This window comes from Manis javanica, chromosome 8 (assembly GCF_040802235.1).
Source record: "Manis javanica isolate MJ-LG chromosome 8, MJ_LKY, whole genome shotgun sequence".
Taxonomy (NCBI): domain Eukaryota; kingdom Metazoa; phylum Chordata; class Mammalia; order Pholidota; family Manidae; genus Manis; species Manis javanica.
In genome coordinates, this window is record NC_133163.1 from 75,805,831 (window position 1) to 75,828,915 (window position 23,085).

Genomic DNA, 23,085 nt, shown 5'->3' on the forward strand with positions numbered 1-23,085 from the left:
CTTAACAGGGTTTCCTCTTCCTTGTTCCCTCCTTTGGGGGCACTCCCTCTTCCAATGTCCATATCTCTTACACAGGGCGCATTGATCTCGTCCTAGTCGGGATTGGCAGGGTCCTGTTCCTCGAGGTGGCCTAGGGCCCTCCTTCACTCCAGCCAGGAATATCCTGGCCATCTCCTCCCGCTGCTTCTTGTTCTCCCTCTTCTGAAATTCTCTGTCTTCCTTCCTATTTTTCTCCTGTATTACCCATTTCTCTTTCCTCAGCCTTTCTTCTCTATCCTCCAGAGTTTCCCTAGCATTGAAGACCTTCTCCACCTGCTGCAGCAGTTCTCTAATAGAGATCTCCCCCAGGTCCTCCCGCTTGTGGAGTTTTCTCAGGATATCGGGGGCTGCCTGGTTGATAAATGAGAGGACTACAGCTGATCTGTGTTCCTCTGCTTCCGGGTTTATGGGGGTATACTGCCTGTAAGCATCAAACAGCCTTTCCAGATACATGGCTGGGTTTTCCATTTCCCCCTGAACAATAGTTTTTACCTTAGCCAGGTTAGTGGGCCATCTGGCGGCTGCCTGGAGACCGGTCATCAGAGTCTGGCGGTAGACCCGGAGACGCTCCCTACCTTCTGCAGTCCCGAAGTCCCAATCCGGGCCCGTGAGTGGGAACGCCTCATTGATGATGGGCTGGAGGGTAGTGGGTCTTCCATTCTCTCCGAGGACATTTTTCCTGGCCTCATTGAGGATACGCTCTCGCTCTTCCGTCGTGAAGAGAGTGCGGAGCAATTGCTGGCAGTTGTCCCATGTGGGACAATGGGTAAACATAATGGACTCCACCAGACCTATAAGACACTTGGGGTCCTCTGAGAAGGGAGGGTTCTGAGTCCTCCAATTATAGAGGTCACTAGATGAAAAGGGCCAGTATTGATATTGTTGAGCGATGCCTGTACCGATGGCACGCACAGGCAGAATGGGCACTGCTCCTTCTGAGGTGGAGGAGGGAGCCTCCCCTTTTTGTTCCCTGGCCCCCCGAGGCCTTAACTGCATTCCTCCTGTTCTACCTGGTGCCCAGCATGGGGCCAGGGCGGGGGAGTGTGGGGCAGCTCTTTCTGGCCTCCTGCCTCCCTCTGCTGAAGAGTCTGGGGAAGCTGTGGCCGCCTGGTTCCCACTGGGTTCCCCTCGTTTTCTATCCTCCCGGCAGCTTCACCCCTCTCCTCCGCATACAGGGGTGGCTGCTTAATCGGCAGAAGGGGGTAGAGAGTAGAACTGTCGGAGAGGACAGGCGGCGCACTTGGGTGCACAGGATTTCTGGCCCTGTGATCAGAGGGCTTTAATTTTTCCTGAGCAACTAGGACAGAGTTCTTTAGTGGGTCAGTATGAGGTTTCCCCACCAAAAAGGGCCTCAGCCAGGATGGAGGGTTCTCGGCTAGATTTTCCCAGACCAAGATATAGGGGAGTTGGTCAGGGTAGCCCTCAGGGTCTGGTCAGGAGATAATGGTTTTGACTTTTCCAATAAGGTCCAGGGAAAGAGACCCCTGGGTCGGCCAGCCTACTCCAAAGGAAGGCCACTCGACTGAGCAAAAGGTGTCAGGCTTACCCTTCTTGATCCCAAGGCTCATATTTAAGGCCTGTTCCTTGACCTCTGGGACATGGGAAAGGATCAGACTCTTAGGAGTAGCCTGAGTCTGACCCATAGTGAAAAAGAAGAAGAAAAAGAATATGAGGGAGACAAAGGCGAAGGATGAAGATGCCACTTCAAACAAGATGACTGTTGTATGTGCTTGTGAATGGGTGCCTGTCGTTGCACAGTTTTTCTTCTGCGGGGGATGCGTATTTATCTGGGATTCGCGGCTGTGACCCCCTTTTCCTGTCACGGGAGTCTTCTAGCGGCGGGCGCCCTAATGGCTCTTAATTGCCCGACCCGTGCCCGCGGGGAATGATGTAGTGGCAGAAAGGAGGAATGGAGAGATAGGAGAACCTTAGAACAAGGAAACAAAATGAGAAGCGCAAAAAAAAAAAAATAAACCGAAACCAAAACACAATAAAACAATCAATGATAACACCAAGCACACCACATCTGATCGCACTCGTTCGGACCGGTCCTTCTTTCACTCTGGTGGGCACCACCCTCACCACTTTCAGGATCCTCAAAAACTCTTGTGATTCTCCTGAAAGGCGTCCACTTGGACTGCCGCAGGGTGACGAGCTCGATCCTTTCCTCCTCGGGCGCCAGGTTCCTGCCGATCGTATTGCGTCCCGCCATCTAGGGCGACGGCAGGAGAATGATCACCGAAGGCCTGGTGCATTAGGAATCTTTATTATGGGCGTCCGAGCATCCATCTAGCGAAAGGCAAAAGCAAAAAACAACCACAATCACTTCCTCCAGGGCAGCAGCTTATACAGCATATTCCAACCAATCAGCTGACTGATCACGCACCAGGTTCAGTCTTATTGAAAGCATGTGAAAAGCATGCTATGAGCATGAGCACGGAAATGGGGACAAGCCAATCATGGAGACTTCCTTATGCGCTGAGCTGTAGGGCCAGGAAGGGTGGTGTCTAGGAAGCAGGCGCCATCTTTAGGGCATTGTCCAGCTAGAGTGGGGCTCAGCCTTGGCTGTAGGCCGGGCCCCCACAGATCAGACTTGCTTTCCTAAGGCCGAGTCACTCAGACCCTAGGGCCAGGATTAGTCACCTGGACTTCACCCAGGGTCACTAACCCAGGGCCGGGACTACCAACCCGGACTCTCTCACTCAGGGTCACTAACCCGAGACCATACAAGGAATGGCAACTCCCGCTTTATATGGATTTATGCAGACACGAGGGGGTGACCCTCGAACTACACTGCCCCGTCTGAACAATTAGACCTTGCCTCCAGCCGTCCTTTGTTCTCAGGGAAGCCGCACGGATCCTGGATGAGCCCCCAAATGTTAGGGTCTAGGACTCCGGGGTTTCCCAGAGAACAAGACACACGGACACAAAGATGAAAATCCAAGCAAAGTCTTTATTCAGCCAGCAAGCTGGGGTCGACAGCACCTCCCCTGACACGCAGGCCGAGTCCGAGCTGCCGACCTCAAAGCAACTTTGGGTATTGATTATATAGGATCTTCACAGCAGTTACATCAAAGCCCGCGCAGTTCTACAACTAATAGGTTTAAAACACACTCTATATTGTAACCAATGGGAAACATTGTAACCTTTTTAGGGAATGCGCCAATTGCCTGCCCGCTTCAATTGTTATCTCTTGCTTACCCAAGCATGTCTATGTGACTTATCATGGGTTACATCCCCAGGTGTTCCCAGGCTGTTGCCCACTTCTAGTTATCTAACTTAGGGTAGGCGCCTTTCTCAGAAGCCTAGGGTAATTTACACAAGAAAAGACTGGGTGGCTCTCATTCTAGGCAGTCAGGTTAAGTGTCATTAGTTCTTTTTCCTGACTTGATGCTCTCTGCACTCCGTTACAAGACCAAGTTCATATACAAACTTTCAGCGATTATTTTCTTATGCTTTGCTATACTAGTGGGATGGTATTGCTCCAGGAGGAGGGGTTCCCCACTCCGGGCAAGTTCACTATGAATTTGATGAGACTGAGAAATGCAACAGAACATTCTTGGGGTTAAAAGGGACTCATGTCAAATTTATTCTCATGGTGGTCACCTGGTTATGTCTCCCATCCTAGCACTGGGGCTGTGCAGTTTCTCCCTCCTGCTTCCTCTCTCTGTTCCCTAAGATCTCCGCTTCTCCACTCCCACCACTCTCTTGGTTCTCTCCTTCCCGACTCCTAACACTGGGGGGATCTCTGTTGGAGGGTCTCTGTGGTGACTGGCAGGTGCTCAACCAGTTATATCCAGGTGCTTGTGTGTTCCCTCTCCACCCCTCCCCTGGGCTGCTACTTCCATGATTCTTGGTTGCCTCTGGGTGGTTCTGTCCATCAGTAAACATCCTGCCACCCATATGTATGCAAACAGGCTCTTATCTGTATACTAGGGCAATATTAAAGCCAGGTGAGAAACCTGGTCATAAAATTTCTATTTCCTCTATAGATGAGATGCAAGTATTTTCAATTACCTGTTGGGGCACATTGTGGTGAAGCAGACCTGAGCATTCTTGAGACACCCAAATAAGCTGGATTATTGTCTAATAGCACCTTTAATTGGAGAGAATTTTTGTCTTTTTAGTACTTCCACTTTTTACTTTTAATAGTCCATCATACTGTGGCTTAAATCATTATTTTAATTCTGCCCTCTCATCCGCTACTCTGCTAGTTCCAAATTAGAGGTTTATAAGTGCAGAAGGATACAAATTAAGAATGATGATAAAGACGAAAGCCCCAAATTTGTAGGGCTAAAATGAGTCCATGATTAAAACTGTCCCAGTGTAGGTAATATTAAGCTGTGCAAATACCTTGTAGTGGCCTTGATGCCGGGGTTCTTGTTTGCGGAGCCGAAGAATGAGCTTCACAAACAGTCAAGGTAGGAGAGCAAGGTACAGGCTTTTATTTAGAGAGAAAGTGAAAGGACAGAGCTCCCAGCTCACGCCAGGAGGGAACAAGAGAGTCCGTAGTGGTGCATTGTCTAGGGGGTTCTATAGGCAGTTGAGGATTTTTTGAGAACATGAAAGTACTTAGGGGTGGGGACTTGTTAAGTGGTCTCTGAATATTAAAAATTAACTTAACTGTAAGGAATTTCCTGCCTTGATTTCTCTCTGGGACACCAGCACCTTGGTCTAGGAGCATATCAAAAGGCTGCCTGCCCAGCCCCCAAGGTGGGCTGAAGAATTGTCTACTTGCTAAAGAATCTTGCCTCTTGAACTTCCTGGGTGTTAAAATGCAATCTTATCTTCAAGATGGAATTCTTCCTGCCCTTTACTATGCTGCTTACAGCTGGGCTTGCATACTAATTTAGTTGCTCAGTTTGCAGAATTACCGCATCAGATCCAAAGGAGGAAAGATAGCACATAGGCCTGGGCCTTTTAGCATGCTTAAGTGAATCTTACACATGGTTACAAATGATTAGCATAATAAAACAAGTGCTACTCTTCTTTATCTGGGGAACATTAACTGATTTCACTGAAGAATGATTCTAGAGCTTAATGTTTAACATAGAGTTTTAGTAGGGGGGTTTCCTTGCACGTAGTTACATTGCTCTGACTGCAAATATCCCACCCTGCCCCCTCCAGAGGCCTCACTCTACTCTGACTACATTCATGGTCCCTGTCTCAGCCTCATGATGTGGCTGTGGCTAGAGGAGATGCTGAGCCTAGCTGAGGGTTTGTATACAGGCTGCAGGTGCCTGGGAAGAACTGTGCCTCCCACAGCACAGAAATAAATGCCTGAGTCTGTGGTCTGTGAAGAGGAAATGTACAAGGAGCTGCGGCGTTCTCTAGAGACTGTAGTAGAGTTAAGTCTTCCATCCTGCTTTGTCCCTGAAGGAATGTAAAACAGATGAACGAGGTGGCCCCCAGGATTTTGGTGAAACCATTGCACGCTGTTCACAGAGGTGGAAAAATTGCACTGCAGCATGGAAGTGGCTCCTTCCTGGAGACTCTGGGCTGGGGGACTCTGCTCCACCTCTACCCCACTCACACCTGATGAGAAGTGGAGACAGAGTCACAGGTAGGGTCACCCTCACACTATACAACCTTACCCAGAGTATGAGAAGGATAGGGAGTCTGCAAGACTTGTGAGCCCCTTGCCCTCCTCCCTCAATGATACTGCATCTTCAAAATCCTCTCAGATGCCCATGAGGGACAGCCCCAACTCACAGCAAGCCTGGGTGCACAAAAGTGCCAGCACAGCGACCAGCCACCTCTTCATGATGCTTTGCCTTGTTGCTGAGGACATTTTCACCATAAGATACATTTAACTAAACCCTGGTATGGTGAGTATCATGTCTTTCTTCTGCAACTGTTCCTGTTCTGCAACCAATCAGCCTCATACAACAAACCCTGCTCAGGCCTGACACTCATGACAGGAAGCCCCACCCTACTGAGAAAAGGCTGGAGAGTACAGAGCAAAAGGGGGAAAAGTTAGTATTCTGTTCCTTGGGGTACATTTTATGACAATCCTGGAATTGCTGCCAGGCAGCTGCATCTGGGGATATCTTTCCCTGTGCACTGTGAAACCTCAGCCTGGATGGGGGAGGACTCTTGACTCTGATGGGGAAAGAATTCACAATCAGGTCAAACAAGTGCCAGCAAGAAAGAAATTCATTAAAACAAGAGAAGTAGCAAATGCCAGCAGCCATGCATGCAGTAGAGAGCAAAGAAGAACAAAGAAAAGGAAATCCATTAAACTCCTGCTCAGCATAGGGCGAATTTCTTGCCACCTCCAGGGATTCCCAGTATCCAATGTCTGCTTTATCTGCAATACATGGGAATTATATGCCTACCACCCATGAATTCAGGGAAGCCATGGAGCATTGGATGGAGTGAGATTATGTTCTGAGAATTTCCCAAAGCAATGAGACTTTTCTGGCAGGCTGCTAAAGAAAGTGTTGGAATGGCAGCAGTCCAGTTATCACTGAAGCAACTGGAACATGCAAACCCCTCCCTACTTTGAGGTTCTGTTGGATTCTCCCTGAGGAGGACGCCGCCCCAAATCACTCACAAAAGGCGTCTCTTGATGCAACAAGCAAGAGGAATTTATTCAGGAACCAGCTAGGTGGGGTCCAAGTTAGCCCGACGCAGCGGGTCTCAACGAGGACCCCGAACAGTTAAAGCCAGAGGTTTTTATAGCATAGCATTTTCAAAAAGACAGTGTTTTCTTACACAATGTTTCAGCAAGATAAGCTTGGTATGCATGACTATCCGACCAAGGTTAGCTGTCTGAAGGCCGCAGCTGCCCACCACCTGGTGTTCATGATTAACTGATTTGAGGTTAGCTAACTGAAGGTCACTACATTTAACACTGGCTGACTAACTTGTTTTTCAAGATTCTAATAATTTTCCTTCTTCTAGGTTAGAGGGTGGTGTTTAAGCCTTTAAGATGGCTGTACTTATGCACTTATGCTGACTTTTGATTTTTCAGATCCTACATTTCCCCACTTCTCTTTAGGGGCATTCCAATCATGGAATGTTTGTGTCTTCTTGTGGGGTGAGTGAATGATATTGTTGCCTCAACATCAGCACATGAACAGCACTCACTTTTTCTCTAACAAAAGATATCAGCCGATTTAGTATGCAGGGTCCTAAAGTGAGGAGCAACACAAGGATGAGTAAGGGCCCAGCCAGAGTGGATATCAGGGTTGTAAACCACGGGGATCTAGTGAACCAAGATTCAAATAGCCCTTGGCTGGCTTCTTATTCTTTCTTTCTCTGGTCTAGCCTTTCCCTAAGCTTTGACATTGAATCTCTTACTATTCCGGAATGGTCTGCATAAAAGCAGCATTCTTTTTTAAAGCTGCACACAGTCCTCCTTCTTTTAGGAACAACAGATCCAGCCCTCGTCTATTCTGCAAGACTACCTCAGAGAGGGAAGTCAGAGATTCTTCAAGTTTTGTAATGGATTGCTCTATGGTCCTTAGTCCTTCATAATGTTGGTTCCCTTGGACAATAGCGGCTGCCCCCGTTCCCACTCCGGCTGCGACACCTATCTCTAATAATACAGCTAAGGTCAGCAAGACCGGCTCTCTTCTATATCTACGCCTAGGTTCAAATTCAGCTACGAATGAGAGATCATCATGATACATCAACCTGGGCACCAGCTGGACCATGATACAGAAATCACGGGAGAAGTTGAAGGCAGAAGTAGAGACACATGGGGTCACTCCAGTGTTACAAGCCCACCATCCCTTGGGAGGAGGGATTAAATACCTGTTTTTACCAGGGAAGGTTATGGGTATGGTTTCATTCTTTCTTCTACAGATAGAGACTCTAGCTGCTGCTAGGGAAAAGGGGCAATGACCGCTCTGGCTGCTTCGTGCTGAGAAGGGGGCGCAGTAAACGGTGCAGCTAGGTCTCCATCACTGGTCAGTTGAGAGGGCTTCAGAAGGCTGGCGCTTCTATTCTGGGTTTCATTTCTATTACTATTTGCAGTTCTGTGGCTTCTAGGCAAGATAAAACAAATTGTGTTATTAGGTTATGTAGCAACATCTGGAGTTGGATTTTGTATTCTGTAAGGAGGCTACATTATTGAAAGAATACTTTTCTCTAAAATCACTCTCATTTTTACTAGAAGTAACTAGGTTAAGAAATAATTAACAGCTGGCTTGATTATTTGCACAGGTGCAGCAAGAAGAGCAATTGATTACACAGGCTCTTTTAAATATGCTTTGCTGGAACTTTTTGTAAGGAATTTCAGATTGAACTTTTAAAGGCCTCTTGAGGCCAGACAGCCAAGACTTGCCATCAGGCTTTGCCTGCAGTACCTGTAGATTTGGATGAATTCTTCTCTTCTCGAGGTCTCTGCACCTGCCAGGAAGTGACCTTCTTTACTCACCTGGTAAGGCTGCTGGGAACTCTGTAAGCAAGGTACCAGGCCAGTTCTTCCAAGGGGCTTTGTTGGCTTTATAAAGTCAATCTTAGTTCCTTAAAGTTGTTCACATCTGAGTCTATACACATGTCTCTCAGGTATGACATTCCAGTCAAAGCCCTGGTAGTATAACCAGTGTTCTTAAGTAGTCTTCTCACAAGGAAAGCAGATTCTTATTGAACTCGTGCAAATAAACATACTGCCATGGAATACAAAAACAGTCACTGAAAGTTTTTAAACTCTGGAGGGATCAAGTAGAGAGAAGGATGTTTCAATTCTGCTCATAAAGATAGTCATTTACTAAACTGTTGTCAGTTTAAGAGAACAAGGTTAAAACACTTTATCAGCAACATTTGAAACAAAAAGACACAAAATTATTTTCTTTAGTTTATGTAATCTTATGTAACTAATACCTGTTCTGCTGAAATCTAGTTCTTTACCAGTTTAGGGATAATACTATAAATGACAAAAGACTTACAAGTGACAATGGTTAAAGATCTGATGAGAGCTTACTGTAAAACAGTTGACATAAGGAAATTCTGATATTTCTGTAATACAAAACATTCAGTAACAAAGTTTAGCATTATTCTCTTTGACAGTGCTTTCCTGGTAAATAAATATATATATATATATATATATATATATATCAGATAAATAAGCCAAATTAGTCAAATACTTTCTCTAATGAGAAAAATTCTTCTGACATGTTCCAGGGGCCCTCTGGAAAATATCAGAGTTAACTAGAGGTAAAAGCACTTTTTTTGCATTTAATTCTATTAGAACTGTCTATCATTACAAATTTATTATCTATATACCCAGCACAGTAAATGAGATACCTTAAAAAGGTGGGGCAGCAGGGGAGACTGCTGCTGTCAGTTTTAAAAGACAATATATAGAAAGTCAAAATAATTCTAGGTCACCAAGCATTCTTGAGAGAATGGTAGCAGATGGTAGATTCTTCTGCTTTCATCTTCAGGAAGGGAAAAAAAGCTACAACAAGAATTCACATTTAGCTGAAAGAACTGTCTAAACTCAAGGCAGAGTATAATATCACTAGGCATACAAAAGACCTGTTAGAGATACATACAAAGAATGAATATGGTTATAGTCAAATTCAACTTAAAAGTTTAAGCAGAATCTCAAATTTAAATGTCTCTTTCTTTCACACAGATATTCAGATATGACCAGAAATATGCTTTGAGATGAAAGAGATCAGGCATTTTACTTCTTCATTTAGGGACTGAGAAATGATGACTTTTGGCTTACAATCAATAGCTTACAAACAGTGAAAATAATAAGAACATAACTCAGCATAAGTGTCTAAGACCAGATACAAAAAAGCAGAGAAAGTGCTTAAGTCTACAGGTCTTCCCTGAAAGCTTCAAGAATGTTTTACTCTTTAATAGTAGATAGAGCTTTTAATAGAATTTGCATAGCAGCTTATAAGATCATTTGCATTAAAAAATATGGAGTCCTCTATGTTTTTTAAAACATACAGCATATAAATTAAACAAGAAGACTTGGTGGTTCTCAAAAAATCTATTACAACTTTTCTCAAAAGTGGTCACACGTTCGTCTATCTAAACCTTTACAGTGAAACCTGTTTTTCTGGGAGAAACATAATCTTGTCCAGATTCTACAGTTTAATTTTTAAGAATAAATTTTGGTTTGTTAACTAAGTGCATTTAATCAGCTGAAAAAAGCTTTGTTACCATTCTGCTTAGGATAAATTAAGAAAACAAATAATCAGTAACAACTTTAATCATTTGTTGGTTAGAGATTTTTCTACTTATAAAAATATATGGAATAATTCAATTTCTCAGGCCATGCAATCATTTTCAATAACAAAATATTTCAAAGGCAAATAAAGGTTACACAGTTGTTAACAAACTTTAGCTTTTAGTCTTTTTAATATTACGATTTCATGGCAACTCACTGAGACTTTAAGCATGAGAAACTGCTTTGATCTTTCAACATTAAGAGCAGACTAACAGTTAAAGAAAACTGTTTAACTGGAAACGAGATTATAATTTTGCTGTGCACTTGATACCAAGACTCACTTTCTTTAATTTCACTAGGCACGACTATATCTGTAAGAATATAGTAATTTATTCTTCATTTGCCCCATGGTCCCAAGCATATAAACCGGTGAGAATTATGCCTGGGCTTGCCTGCGGCTTGACTGGGTTTATCTCACTTTATCTCTAAACATCCTGACCCTCCCCCCAAAGCAACAGGCTGAGCGGATCTTCCACAACAAAAGGCACCAGGCTGTTTTCTCTCTTTGTCTCTCTTTGAATAAATAGCTGTACTTTAGAACAAAGTTACTTTCTTTTATCACAAAACACATTCTTTAGCATGCAGAAGAGTTTTCATTCTTTATACTTTTTCTTATTAAAACATACATCTTTTAGCATAGAGAAATGTTTTCTTTATTACTTTAAGTAGTTTTAATTAGAACTTAAAACCATTAGAAACTTTAACTTCCAGTGAACACTGAGAAGCAGGACACTGCAAACTGTCAAACTAACATTCTCTAGACCGACAAACTTACGAGCACATTCTACAGTTTCTGCAACCATGAGCTTCACAGCACAATCTCCCAGCAAACACAGAGCACATCTTCTCAACTTAAAACTCTAAGGCTTTAAGTTACTACAAAGATTCTCAGGCTGCAGGTAGGCATACACACTGCAACACACAATTAAAAAGGTGTTCACTTGCCACACTTATTCAGCTCACCTACCTGCAACAACTACGCTAGCCTACTCACAAGACCCCCACTGAACACTAGACAAAGCCAAGCTTCTAAGCATTCTATTCTTAAAAGATTTAGCAGATAACATGACTTAAATGACCTTAGGTAAACTTAGGCAGCTGATAACTACCAGGACATGGCCGCCTCAGGCAAACTCAAATTAGCATTAATGCTTAACACTTTCTATCAGGTTTTCTGGAAGTTTTAGAATACTCAATTTTCACAAGCGCTTGTCTTTAAATCAATTTCATTAATACCATCTGGAGGTAGAAAGATATATTCATTTACACACTTAGGGGGTTGTCTGAGTCTGTCTCATTGTCAGTATAACAATAATTAGGCACGTAAAAGACACAAAAAACAAAGACACACACAAATTAGACACACAGCAGCAGCTTTTTGTTTTTCTCAGATTTTCAAACAGAAACCGAAAGGAATCAGAGGGTTGATATTCCTGGCGCCCAAAAATCAACCCTATCTCATCAGGTTCACTTTGCCGGAAAAACAGACGAGAGGCCACCAGGCGTCCCTGGCCCTCCACTCTCCCCGAGGCATCCCCCAGGGTTGCAGCCTGCGGTGCTCCAAGTACGTCTACCGACCGCAGTCTCGACCCCTTTACGGGATCGGGACGACTGCCAGACAGAGGGTACCCTTTCAGAATTCCGACCGGTCTCACTGAAAAACAGAAAACAGAACACAGACAACTCAAGGCGCCACTAATCTTACCTCTTCCTCCAAGAGCGGTTTCGGGAGTGAAGCGGGGTGAGCGCACGATCCCGGATGAGCCCCCAAATGTTGGATTCTCCCTGAGGAGGACGCCGCCCCAAATCACTCACAAAAGGCGTCTCTTGATGCAACAAGCAAGAGGAATTTATTCAGGAACCAGCTAGGTGGGGTCCAAGTTAGCCCGATGCAGAGGGTCTCAACGAGGACCCCGAACAGTCAAAGCCAGAGGTTTTTATAGCATAGCATTTTCAAAAAGACAGTGTTTTCTTACACAGTGTTTCAGCAAGATAAGCTTGGTATGCATGACTATCCGACCAAGGTTAGCTGTCTGAAGGCTGCAGCTGCCCACCACCTGGTGTTCATGGTTAACTGATTTGAGGTTAGCTAACTGAAGGTCACTACATTTAACACTGGCTGACTAACTTGTTTTTCAAGATTCTAATAATTTTCCTTCTTCTAGGTTAGAGGGTGGTGTTTAAGCCTTTAAGATGGCTGTACTTATGCACTTATGCTGACTTTTGATTTTTCAGATCCTACAGTTCCTACAGCCACTTCCCTACTGGTCTGAAATAAAGCAGGGAGAGAGGGAAAGGACTGCATTTAAGACAAGAAAGCTAAATGAAACAGCAGTGACAAAGACACTTACCACCAGAGGTAGAGGTCTTCCAGTTCTTGTCTTTATTGTGAAAAAGAATTTGAGAGGGAAGTGCAATAGGCTAATGAAGCAAGAAAGTTTATTTGATAAACCAGTACAAATTCAGATGGGTGTGCTGGTGACCTCAGAGAGGAGGTACACCTAAGGGTTTAGGGTTTGGGGATTTACCGAGTCTTTTGGGGAGGGGTCCATATAAGGTATGGTGGATACAGGTGATTCATAATTCCTTTGAAGTTTTGTCTAAGAATAGGGTTATTTAGGTGAATGTGTTGATCCAGATCTCAAGATTCTTTACCCAAGTAGGTTTGTTTTCACTGTGAACTTCTGTCTCTCATCCTGGCTACAAAGTTGCTGAATTGATTAAGGAGGTAGAAGAGGAAGAACAACATATAGATTAAATTAAATAATAAACTGGGCCTTTTTGCAGGCTAAGTAGATTTTACAATGGCAAGACCATTTTCCCATTTTCCAGCTCTGTCTCAGAAGTAGCAGAGTGAATGAAAGAAAGGGAGAGACCCAGGGAGGGAGACATGCTTCATCTACCCTAATGACAGCCTGGGGAAGATCACAGAAAGAACATCCACATTTTTAAATCCAAAAACTGGCAAGTGTTCTGACAAAAGAGTCTTTACTGATCTATGTACCTATTACGTGAGATTCATTCCAGTCATACTGAGACAGGGACCATAGATGTAGTCACAGTAGGGTGAGGGCCTCTGGAGGGGGCAGGGCAGGATATTTGCAGTCAGAGCAATGTAACTACATGCATGGAAACCCACCTACTAAAACTCTATTTTAAACATTGAGCTCTAGGATCATTCTTCATTGAGATCAGTTATTGTTCCCCAGATAAAGAAGAGTAGCACTTGTTTTATTATGCTAATCATTTGTAACCATGTGTAAGATTTACAGGCCCAGGCCCATGTGCTGTCTTTCCTCCTTTGGATCTGACGCAGTAATTCTGCAAACTGAGCAACTAACTTACATGCAGACCCAGCTGTAAACACATAGTAAAAGGCAAGATTCTTTAGCAAGTAGACAATTCCTCGGCCCACCCTGGGGGCTGGGCAGGCAACCTTTTGATATGTTCCCAGACCAAGGCTCCGGTGTCCCAGAGAGAAATCAAGGCACGAAATTCCTTACAGTTAAGTTAATTTTTAATATTCAGGGACCACTTAACAAGTCCCCACCCCTAAGTATTTTCATGTTCTCGAAAAATCCTCAACTGCCTATAAAACCCCCTAGACAACGCACCACTACGGGCTCTCTTGTCCCCTCCTGGCGTGAGCCGGGAACTCTGTCCTTTCCCTTTATCTCTAAATAAAAGCCTGTACCTTGCTCTACTGCCTTGACTGTGAAGCTCATTCTTCAGCTCTGCAAACAAGACCCCGGCATCAATACCAAGTAATAGTAATAACATAAGTGTTGGGTATTATATACTTAATGAATTCTTATTATTGAACTATATGAAATACATGGATCAGGACTTTCCTGAATAACCAAGACTTGTAGTAAATATTGTTTTAGGAGATGAACCTAAAAAGACTGTAAATTTTGAGAGAAAAAATAAAACCAATTTGGACATTATTTCTACATATTGTCCTTACTGCATGATGTTTTGTTCTAATAAATGCAAGTATGTGTTACGGAAAATACTGAAAAAAATGCCTGGACTGGATCACCGACGGAAAAAACCAAGCGGCACTCGGAGGTCTTGGAGTGTTGAGGCTTTATTTCACACCAGCGGGCTCAGAGGAGAAAAACCTCCCAAAAAGTCTGAGCCCCGAACAAAGGAAAAGGGAGCAATATATACCTTTCTGCTTCCTTATCTGTAACATTCCCATGGGCACAGCGAGCAAGCTAGCAAGGGAGAGGGAGTTTAGGGAGCGAACCTTGGGACCCGGTGCTCGGCAGATCAGGAACCAAGGGAGTGTACTTTTTTTGTTTGGGTTGAGGAGGGGGGCGAGGCAGAGGGGAGCCACCCGGTAGGTTGCTCTCCTTGTAAATTTTCCCTATTGTATGGACTTCCTGTGGTTCCCCTTAGTTCAATGGATCTTTTTTCATTCTGATTTCCTTTTCCTCCCATTTTCCCCTCTCATTGCATTTCCACTGCCATGTTCTCCTTTTTTTCTTAAGCTTCTCTCTCTTCCCTCTTTTTGGTTTTTTAGTTACCAGAAAGAGACAGAAAGAATATTAAAGAAAAGGTGTCACTCAGTGGTTTAAATAATTTTGAACCTGTGAAATGGACATTTATATTTTCCCCTTGTATGTAAAAATCCTAGTCAATAAAAATAAAAATCAGACAAATCTGCTTTCTGTACTTTGGAGTTCTCCACCTTCCTTTTTGCTTTATATTACTCTGTTTGATCTAGGAGTCTTCTCTGATAGATACAGATAAAGGTAATGATAACAATGTAAGTATAAATATATGCATTACAGCTATAAACTTCTAGTACTTGAATCAGCAAATAAAGCAGAGCTATTAATTGAAAGGAATATTCAGCAAGTAGCATGTTTCTTATATGCTGATAATGGTATTTTCTTCACAGTCAATTATTCTCCCCTCTTTATTATTACTAGCTCCCATTTGATCATTCAAACATGAAGGGTCCCCACCAGTAAGATGGCAAACTTCCGGCTTCTCTTTGGGTTCCTCAGTTCCCGCCGGCGCCACCTGAATCCCAGTCACCTCTCGCCCCCCTCCCAATCCCAGCACCTAGCCAACAGCCACCAGCCCCATAGAAGTGACACCTCAATCAATTCATGCCCCCTCCTATATAACCCAGCACCTTTCCCTAATAAAGCAGAACTCTCCGGTGAATTGCTGCTATTGTCACTCCTTTCCTTTCATTGGTGCCGAAACCCGGGAGATGGGACACCCCAACTGGGCCCCGTCTTCCCCCGACACCAGCAGCAGCTTGCCCTCGTCCTCTTTTTCCGGCGCTGGCTCATCACACTCACCACTCCTCTCTGGCCTTTAGGTAAATTTTCCCCCCGAAGTGGGCCACTCTTCCCCGAGCTATCACAGTGCTATTGACCGTGATCGTCCGGCAAGGCCCTGATGCTCGGGGATGAGGAGGGAACGCTACCCACCTCAGGCCTTCATGGCTGCGGCGGACCCTCAGGCCCCTCCTCCAAAAGCCATAAATCCCCGCCTCAAGCCTTTACGGCTGTGGCAGACGCTCAGGCCCCTCCTCCGACAGTCAAACGCATTCACCATCCCTTCCATCAGTGCTGAAAGTTTTTAAGCAAAATTTCCCCGGGGTGGGCCACTCTTCCCCGAGCTATTGCAGTGCCATTGACCGTGATCGTCCGGCAAGGCCCTGACGCTCGGGGATGAGGAGGGAACTCTCCCCGCCTCAGGCCTTCACGGCTGCGGCGGACCCTCAGGCCCCTCCTCCAAAAGCCATAAATCCCCGCCTCAAGCCTTTACGGCTGCGGCGGACGCTCAGGCCCCTCCTCTGACAGTCATAAATCCCCACCTCAGGCCTTCACGGCTGCGGCTGACTCTCAGGCACCCCCCTCCAACAGCCATAAACGAGGTGACTCCTTTGTGGATGAGAACGCTCCCTTTTCCCCCCCTCCTCCTTCTGCTCCATCTGCCGAAAACGCCTAGCGCTAGGTACCTCTTGACTCCGGCACTCTGCCTTCTTAGGGAAGTCTGGGTGACGACCCACACTTCCCAAGAAATTCCGACTCGTATACGAGTTTCCGCAGACCACCAAGGATCATCGGGGACGCCCTTTGTCTCCTTGTGGTCTGCTTCCAGTCCGAGGATCTCTGTTCGTCTTCCCCTGTTTGTCTCCTTCTCTGTCCTTTAGCCATGGGAGCCTCCTCATCCCTCCCTGAAAGTTCACCTCTTGAATGCCTGCTTAAGCATCTGGCTACCCTCTCCCTGATGCCTGATATAAAACCAAAACTTCTCCGTAAATATTGCTCCCAAGATTGGCCGACATACCCCCTAGACAATAAAAACCAATGGCCTGCAGGGGGAACTCTTGATCCTAACATCACTCGCGATCTTTTTAACTACTGCCAGCGCCTGAAAAAATGGAAGGAGATTCCCTATATCGAAGCTTTCCGCCTCCTCCTCTCCCCGCCCCCTCCCAAGTTCTCCTAGCCTGCAAGCCGCCGCCCCCGCAGAAGCCTCCCGTTCACTCCCTTCCCCTTCTTCTCCTACAACAGCCCTTCTCCCTTCCTCCCCAACCATCTCCTCCCCCATCTCACCTCCTCCACCTTCATTCCCTGCAGATTAAGCCTGAGCCTTTCGGCCCCCCTTTAACTAGGTCCCAAGAGCCTCCTCCATCTTTGCCCTCATCACCTGTTTCTCCCCTGTTAGGGACCGCCTTTGTCTTCTCACATGTTTGTAGGGAGAATGGGAAAGCACCTTCCCCCATGTCTGAATGCAGCATGGGAAGGCACAAGCTAGAGAACAACCGGTGCAGTCCTTAGAAGTTATCTGTCCACAAAAACATATCTTGCCAAGACTCCTCACTCTGAAAATAGGGAGACCTTGAAGATGTGTAGAAACACCGCCCCTGCTTCTAAATATGCCCTTCCCCCACTTGCAGATGTGGCAGGAATGGAGAACAAAGAACATTCTGTTTACGTATTCCATAAGCAATTAACTAGAGCCCTGCTGCAGCTCAGTTAGTAGAGCATGGGACTCTTAATTCAGAGTCATGAGTTCAAGCCCAACTAGAGCGGCAGAAGTAAGCAGCTGGGCTGCTAACTGGCGACATGTGGGTCCGATTCTATCTTTCTTTATTTTCTTTGCCCCCCTTCTGCACTTCAGGACCTGCTCGACTAGGCACGGCTAGACCGCGTCACTCCCCCACAGACTGAGCCAGAACCCTTCAGTCCCCCTCAGACTCAGTCCCGAGAGCCTCCCAAAATTATCGCCCCCCTCCGGGAGGTAGCAGGATCCGAAGGCAGCGTGCGCGTTCACATCCCTTTCTCCTTAAGAGATTTAGCCCAACTAGAGAAACGCCTAAGTTCCTTTTCCACTGATCCCATGACATACATTAGGGAGTTTCAATACACCCTCCAGTCTTACAGCCTCACACATCATGACATTTTCATGCTCCTGGCCAATACTCTCCTCCCTGAAGAGCGTAGACGAGTTTAGGACTTCGCCCAAATGCAGGCTACTGAAACCCACAGGACCGACCCCACCTATCCCCCTGGCCCCACTGCTGTCCCCGAACAAGACCCATACTGAAATTATAACACCGCCATGAGTCTCCGCTCTCGAGATATTTTTGCCTCCTGCTTAATAGCAGGTCTGAAAAAGGGCAGCTTGTAAAGTAGTCAATTTTCAAAAGCTCCAAGACATAATTCAAAAGAGAGATGAAATCCCCTCCGAGTTCTTAGACTCACTCAAGCCCTATTACAGTATACCAGCCTGGACCCAGAAACACCTGAAGGAAGACATGTCCTTATGACATACTTCCTAGCTCAAGGCTACCCCGACATTCAAGCTAAACTCAAAAAGTTAGAACAGGGCCCCGCTACCCCACAGACTGAGATCCTAACAGTGGCCTTTAAAGTCTTCCATAAGTGGGAGGAGGAGAAAGAATGCGGTAAACAAAAGGCTGATCAGGCCAATTTCCAGATGTTGGCCCAGCTGATAAAACCACAACCTGGGCGCCCCTCTACAAACAAGCCCCCCCAAGAGCTTGTTTCAAGTGCAGAAAAGAGGGACATTTGTCAAGGGCGTGCCCCTCCCCCAGATCTCCTACCACCCCATGCCCCAGATGCCACAAAAAGGGCCACTGGGGGTCTGATTGCCCAACCACCCGAAGGGGAGGCTGGACGAACAACCCCCATGCTAAGCCCGCCGTAGTGGGGCTGGCAGAAGAAGATTGATGGGGCCCAGGGGCTTCTCGCCCGACCATTTCCATCACCAAACAGGAGCTCAGAGTTACTTTAAGAGTAGACGGTCACCCCATCTCCTTCCTCCTAGATACAGGAGCCACCTTCTCAGTCTTGTGAGAATACCGGGGCCCTACCACACCAGCCATTACTCCTATAGTCAGAGTAGGAGGTAAACAGATTTTCCCATTAAACCCCCCACCCACCCTTTTATGCACAATCCAAGACAATCCCATACCTTTCTCCCACTCCTTCCTGGTTATGCCCCAGTGTCCCATCCCTTTACTAGGACGAGACATCCTTTCCCTCCTCCACGTTTCCATAACTATATCCACTCCCACAGCCCCCAGTACTCCCTTTCTGATGGCCCTCATAGCCGATGACCCCCCTCTACCCAATGAAAGCTCCGGTTCTGCCCTCATACACCCTGTAAATCCCAAAGTTTGGGACATTACAAGCCCCTCCGTGGCCCTATGTCCCCCTGCCTCTATCAAATTATGTGACCCCTCTCAGTATATCTGTCAGGCCCAATACCCCCTAACCACTTCAGCCCTCATAGGCCTCCAACCCATCATTCAAGCAGACCCACTCACTCCCCATTTAATACCGCCATATTAGCTGTTAAAAAAACCAATGGATCTTTCCGCCTTGTCCAAGACTTTCGCCTCATCAACATAGCCATTGTCCCTATCCATCCCTTAGTTCCAAATCCATACAGCCTCAGCATCCCACTTCTCAGTCCTAGATCTCAAAGACATACCCCCATATTAGCTGTTAAAAAAACCAATGGATCTTGCCGCCTTGTCCAAGACCTTCGCCTCATCAACATAGCCATTGTCCCTATCCATCCCTTAGTTCCAAATCCATACAGCCTCAGCATCCCACTTCTCAGTCCTAGATCTCAAAGACCCATTTTTCTATCCCTCTAGACCCCTGCTCCCAAGATTTTTTCATCTTCACCTGGACGGACCCATACACAAGACATTCTAAACAACTCACTTGGTCAGTTTTGTCACAAAGCTTCCGAGATAGTCCCCATATTTTTAGACAGGTCCTAGCTCAGGACCTCAAACAGTTTCATCATGATCACTCCAAGTCCACCTTATAATACATAGACAATCTTCTACTCTGCAGTCTCTCGTGGGAACAGTCTCAACTTGACACTGCCTCCCTACTTAACTTTCTAGCTTCCAGAAGTTACCGAGTATCCTCCGTCAAAGCTCAAATCTCTTCCCCTCCTATCACTTACCTCAGATTCCTTCTATCTCAACAAAGAAAGTCCACTACCTTAGACAGAAAATGGCTCCTCTCTGACCTGCCCATTCCCAAAACCAAGACAAAAATCCTTTCCTTTCTAGGCCCTTTCTAAGCCTAGCTAGATATTTTAGAACATAGATCCCTAACTTCTCCCTGCACCCTGTTGGCAAGACCCCTATACAACCTCAGCAAGAGCCCCCCTAAAAAACCATTATCCTCCTCACCCCGACACTCCTTCATTAAGCTCCGTCAAGTCCTTGTAGAAGCCCCAGCTCTCCATCTTCCTGATTTGTCGAAGCCCTTCTCATTATACATTCATGAGAGGTCCAGTCAAGCTCTAGGAGTCCTAGGCCAATATGCTTTGCCCCAGTAGCTTATATCTCCAAGCAATAAGACCCCACAGTTTAGGGATAGGCCCCCTGCCTACGAGCATTAGCCGCTAGACAGCTCTTGCAGAAAGAAGCTCATAAACTGACATTCAGAGCGCCCCTTACCATTCTGTCCCCACATCACCTAAAAGATCTCTTAACCTACAAAAGTTTACAGACTCTCCCTCCCTCCAGACTCCTGACCTTACTGTCCTCTTTCCTCCAAAATCCCGTTCACCCCCTTTGCCATCCATACCCGAATCATGACTTTTTCCTCCTTTACTGCTCTCTCGCCTTTTTTTCCTCATTCCTATTGTCTTCCCCACCACCCCAGCCTCCTTTGTATGGCGATTCAAAGTCAGACAGACTTACACACAGCATCAAACAAAAGTTACTGCCTTCATTGCCACACCAGACTGCCCCCTGAAAAGCTGCTCTGAGCCTTTATACCTCCACTTTCCTCCCTCCACCGAAGTGTTCACTAGCAGCTACCCTTATTCTCCCTACCTCTGCTTCCTCTATGACCAAAAACAAGCCTATTGCAGGCGATGGCAAGACACCTACGGGAGATGTCCCTACTACTCTTGCACCATTCACTACATAGGTAACTTCCAGTACCCACAGTATTACTCCTCCAACCGTTTCATGAAATATCCCAACAGCTCATTCTCCTTATCAATCCCAGATCCCTGGGACTCTCGATGGGCTGCCAGAGTCACAGCCTCAGTTTACTACGGGGAGTCCTCGACCCCCCACAGTACCCTTCATATCTCTCGAAAGTATGTTCCCTCTCATTCCCAGATCTCTCAAGTTGCATCAGATAGCAGACATTCCGAAAAAGTCATTATCCAAACTCTTGATAGCGCCTCTTCATCTTCTTATCCCCACCCCTCTTCCCATTTCTCCTACTCTTCATTACAGCTCATTCAGGACACCACCATCTTTCTCAACCACACCCTTAACACAGCCAATTGTTTCTTGTGCGCATCACTACAGCGCCCACTGCTGGCCGCCGTGCCCCTTAATATTTCCAACTACTCCTTCCATGCAGAAAGACAACCCCTCTGCCCCCTGGCAGACATACCCCTATGGGAACCAGAATACGCAGATAATCTCACCATCCACCACTGTGTAGGCCCAACTCCACCCCCCTCCAGCGCACTTCACTGCCTCTCTATCTACACCCCTACCTCCAGCTCTAAGACTTTTACGCAACCGGGACACTTCTTTTAGTGTAATAGCAGTCTTTTCAACTCACTGCCTCTCAACTCCGATACACCCTGCATTCTCGTCACCCTAATCCCACAGTTAACACTTTACAGCATGGCAGAATTTCTTGAGCTCCAACCTCCCTTGCCCTCGCGCACAAAAAGAGCTGCTTTCCTTCCCATCATGGTCAGTAGCTCTTTGATCACCTCAGCCATTGGGGCAGGGTTTTCGGGAGAAGCCTTGGGTCACTCTCTATAGGCAGTTAGAGATCTCAACACCAAACTTGAGGGAGCCCTGACATCCACTGCCGATTCTCTAGCCTCTCTCCAAAGACAGGTCACTTCGCTAGCTAAAGTCACCCTTCAAAACCGGCGAGCCCTAGATCTGCTTACAGCCAAGAAGGGCGGCACCTGTGTCTTCCTCTGGGAAGAGTGCTGCTATTACATCAACGAATCTGGCATTGTAGAAACTGACATCACCAAACTCACCGACCTTGCCTCCAGTCTCCACTCTGCTTCCAATTCCAACCCATTCTCTTCAATACTAACAAACCCCCTCCTCACCTAGCTCTGGCCCATTGCAGGCCCCATAATAATCATTCTTCTCGCCTGTCTCTTCTTACCCTGTATAATAAAGTTCATCAAATCCCAAGTCGGAAAAATCTCTAATCAAGCTTTCAACCAGCTTTTACTCAGGAACCAGCAGCTTCTGGCCACAGAAGATCCCTTACCCTCACGTGACCTCCTCACCACACGCTGAGATGGACCCCTCTCTCCACTGGAAACTGTTCCTGGAAACAATAGCCGCAGACGCCTGGCTCCTGACACCCATATCCTCTTGGCCAACCTATGGTTACAGGGAACCTTCATTGATTTCCAAACCTGAAGAAGTCCACATCTACTCGTCCTTACTGCGGGGAGTCCTATCAACCCTTTCCTCCCAATCCTCAAGCCCTCACTCCCTTCTCCGCCCCTGTTCAGCAGGAAGCAGCCAGAGAGAAAGCAACGTCCACAAACCCATAGAGGAGAAAGGGGGGAATGAAGGGTCCCCACCAGTAAGATGGCAAACTTCCGGCTTCTCTTCGGGGTCCTCAGTTCCCGCCGGCGCCACCTGAAGCCCAATCACCTCTTGCCCCCCTCCCAATCCCAGCACCTAGCCAACAGCCACCAGCCCCGTAGAAGTGACACCTCAATCAATTCATGCCCCCTCCTATATAACCCAGCACCTTTCCCTAATAAAGCGGAACTCTCCGGTGAATTGCTGCTATGTGTCGCTCCTTTCCTTTCAAAAGAGTTTCTCAAATCTTTTGTTAAAATGGACCCAATGTGAGGTCCCTTCTGCTAGGCCAAGTCACCAAACCAGGGATTAATACCTAACTAAACTGCAGTTTCAACCTCCTACAGAAATATAGTCAGAAATTTTCTGGTCAGTATCAATGACATACTCTGTCACATGTGTTTTCTCCATTCCCCAAAGGAATCCACTTAATAAGACCCTCTGTCCCCAGGTGAAAGTGACCTCACCCAAAATAGTCCTTTTTTTTCCTGTTTATGACTTCCTTGTCCAGCCTTTAAAAACCTCTCCCTTTCTGCAGCCCTTTGGAGCATCTTTCTACTTTCTAGAGAGAATGTTGCCCAATTCATGAATTGTTTAATAAAGCCAACCGATTTCCTCATTTACTTGGTTGAATTTTGTTGTTTTAACACTTTCAACAACTATTCACAACTAGGTCCCTTAGCATAGTTCCTGGTTTAAGAAAAGCCTGTAGTGCCTCCTAATA

The 23,085-nt window shown here is 46.1% G+C and overlaps 1 long non-coding RNA gene and 1 gene segment (V, D, J or C); one reads left to right on the forward strand and one right to left on the reverse strand.

Moving 5' to 3' along the window:
- Nucleotides 1-4,468: 4,468 nt before the first annotated feature.
- Nucleotides 4,469-12,502, reverse strand: LOC108407261 (T cell receptor alpha variable 22-like). The segment is given in 4 exon segments: nt 4,469-5,574; nt 5,752-9,006; nt 9,295-11,891; nt 12,214-12,502. Coding segments are annotated over 2 exon segments (480 nt in total).
- Nucleotides 12,503-14,813: 2,311 nt separating this feature from the next.
- Nucleotides 14,814-22,490, forward strand: LOC140843114 (uncharacterized). Its single transcript, XR_012120614.1, has 3 exons — nt 14,814-15,578; nt 19,401-19,473; nt 22,164-22,490. It is a non-coding gene; the product is annotated as an uncharacterized lncRNA (long non-coding RNA).
- The last annotated feature ends 595 nt before the right edge of the window (nt 22,491-23,085 follow it).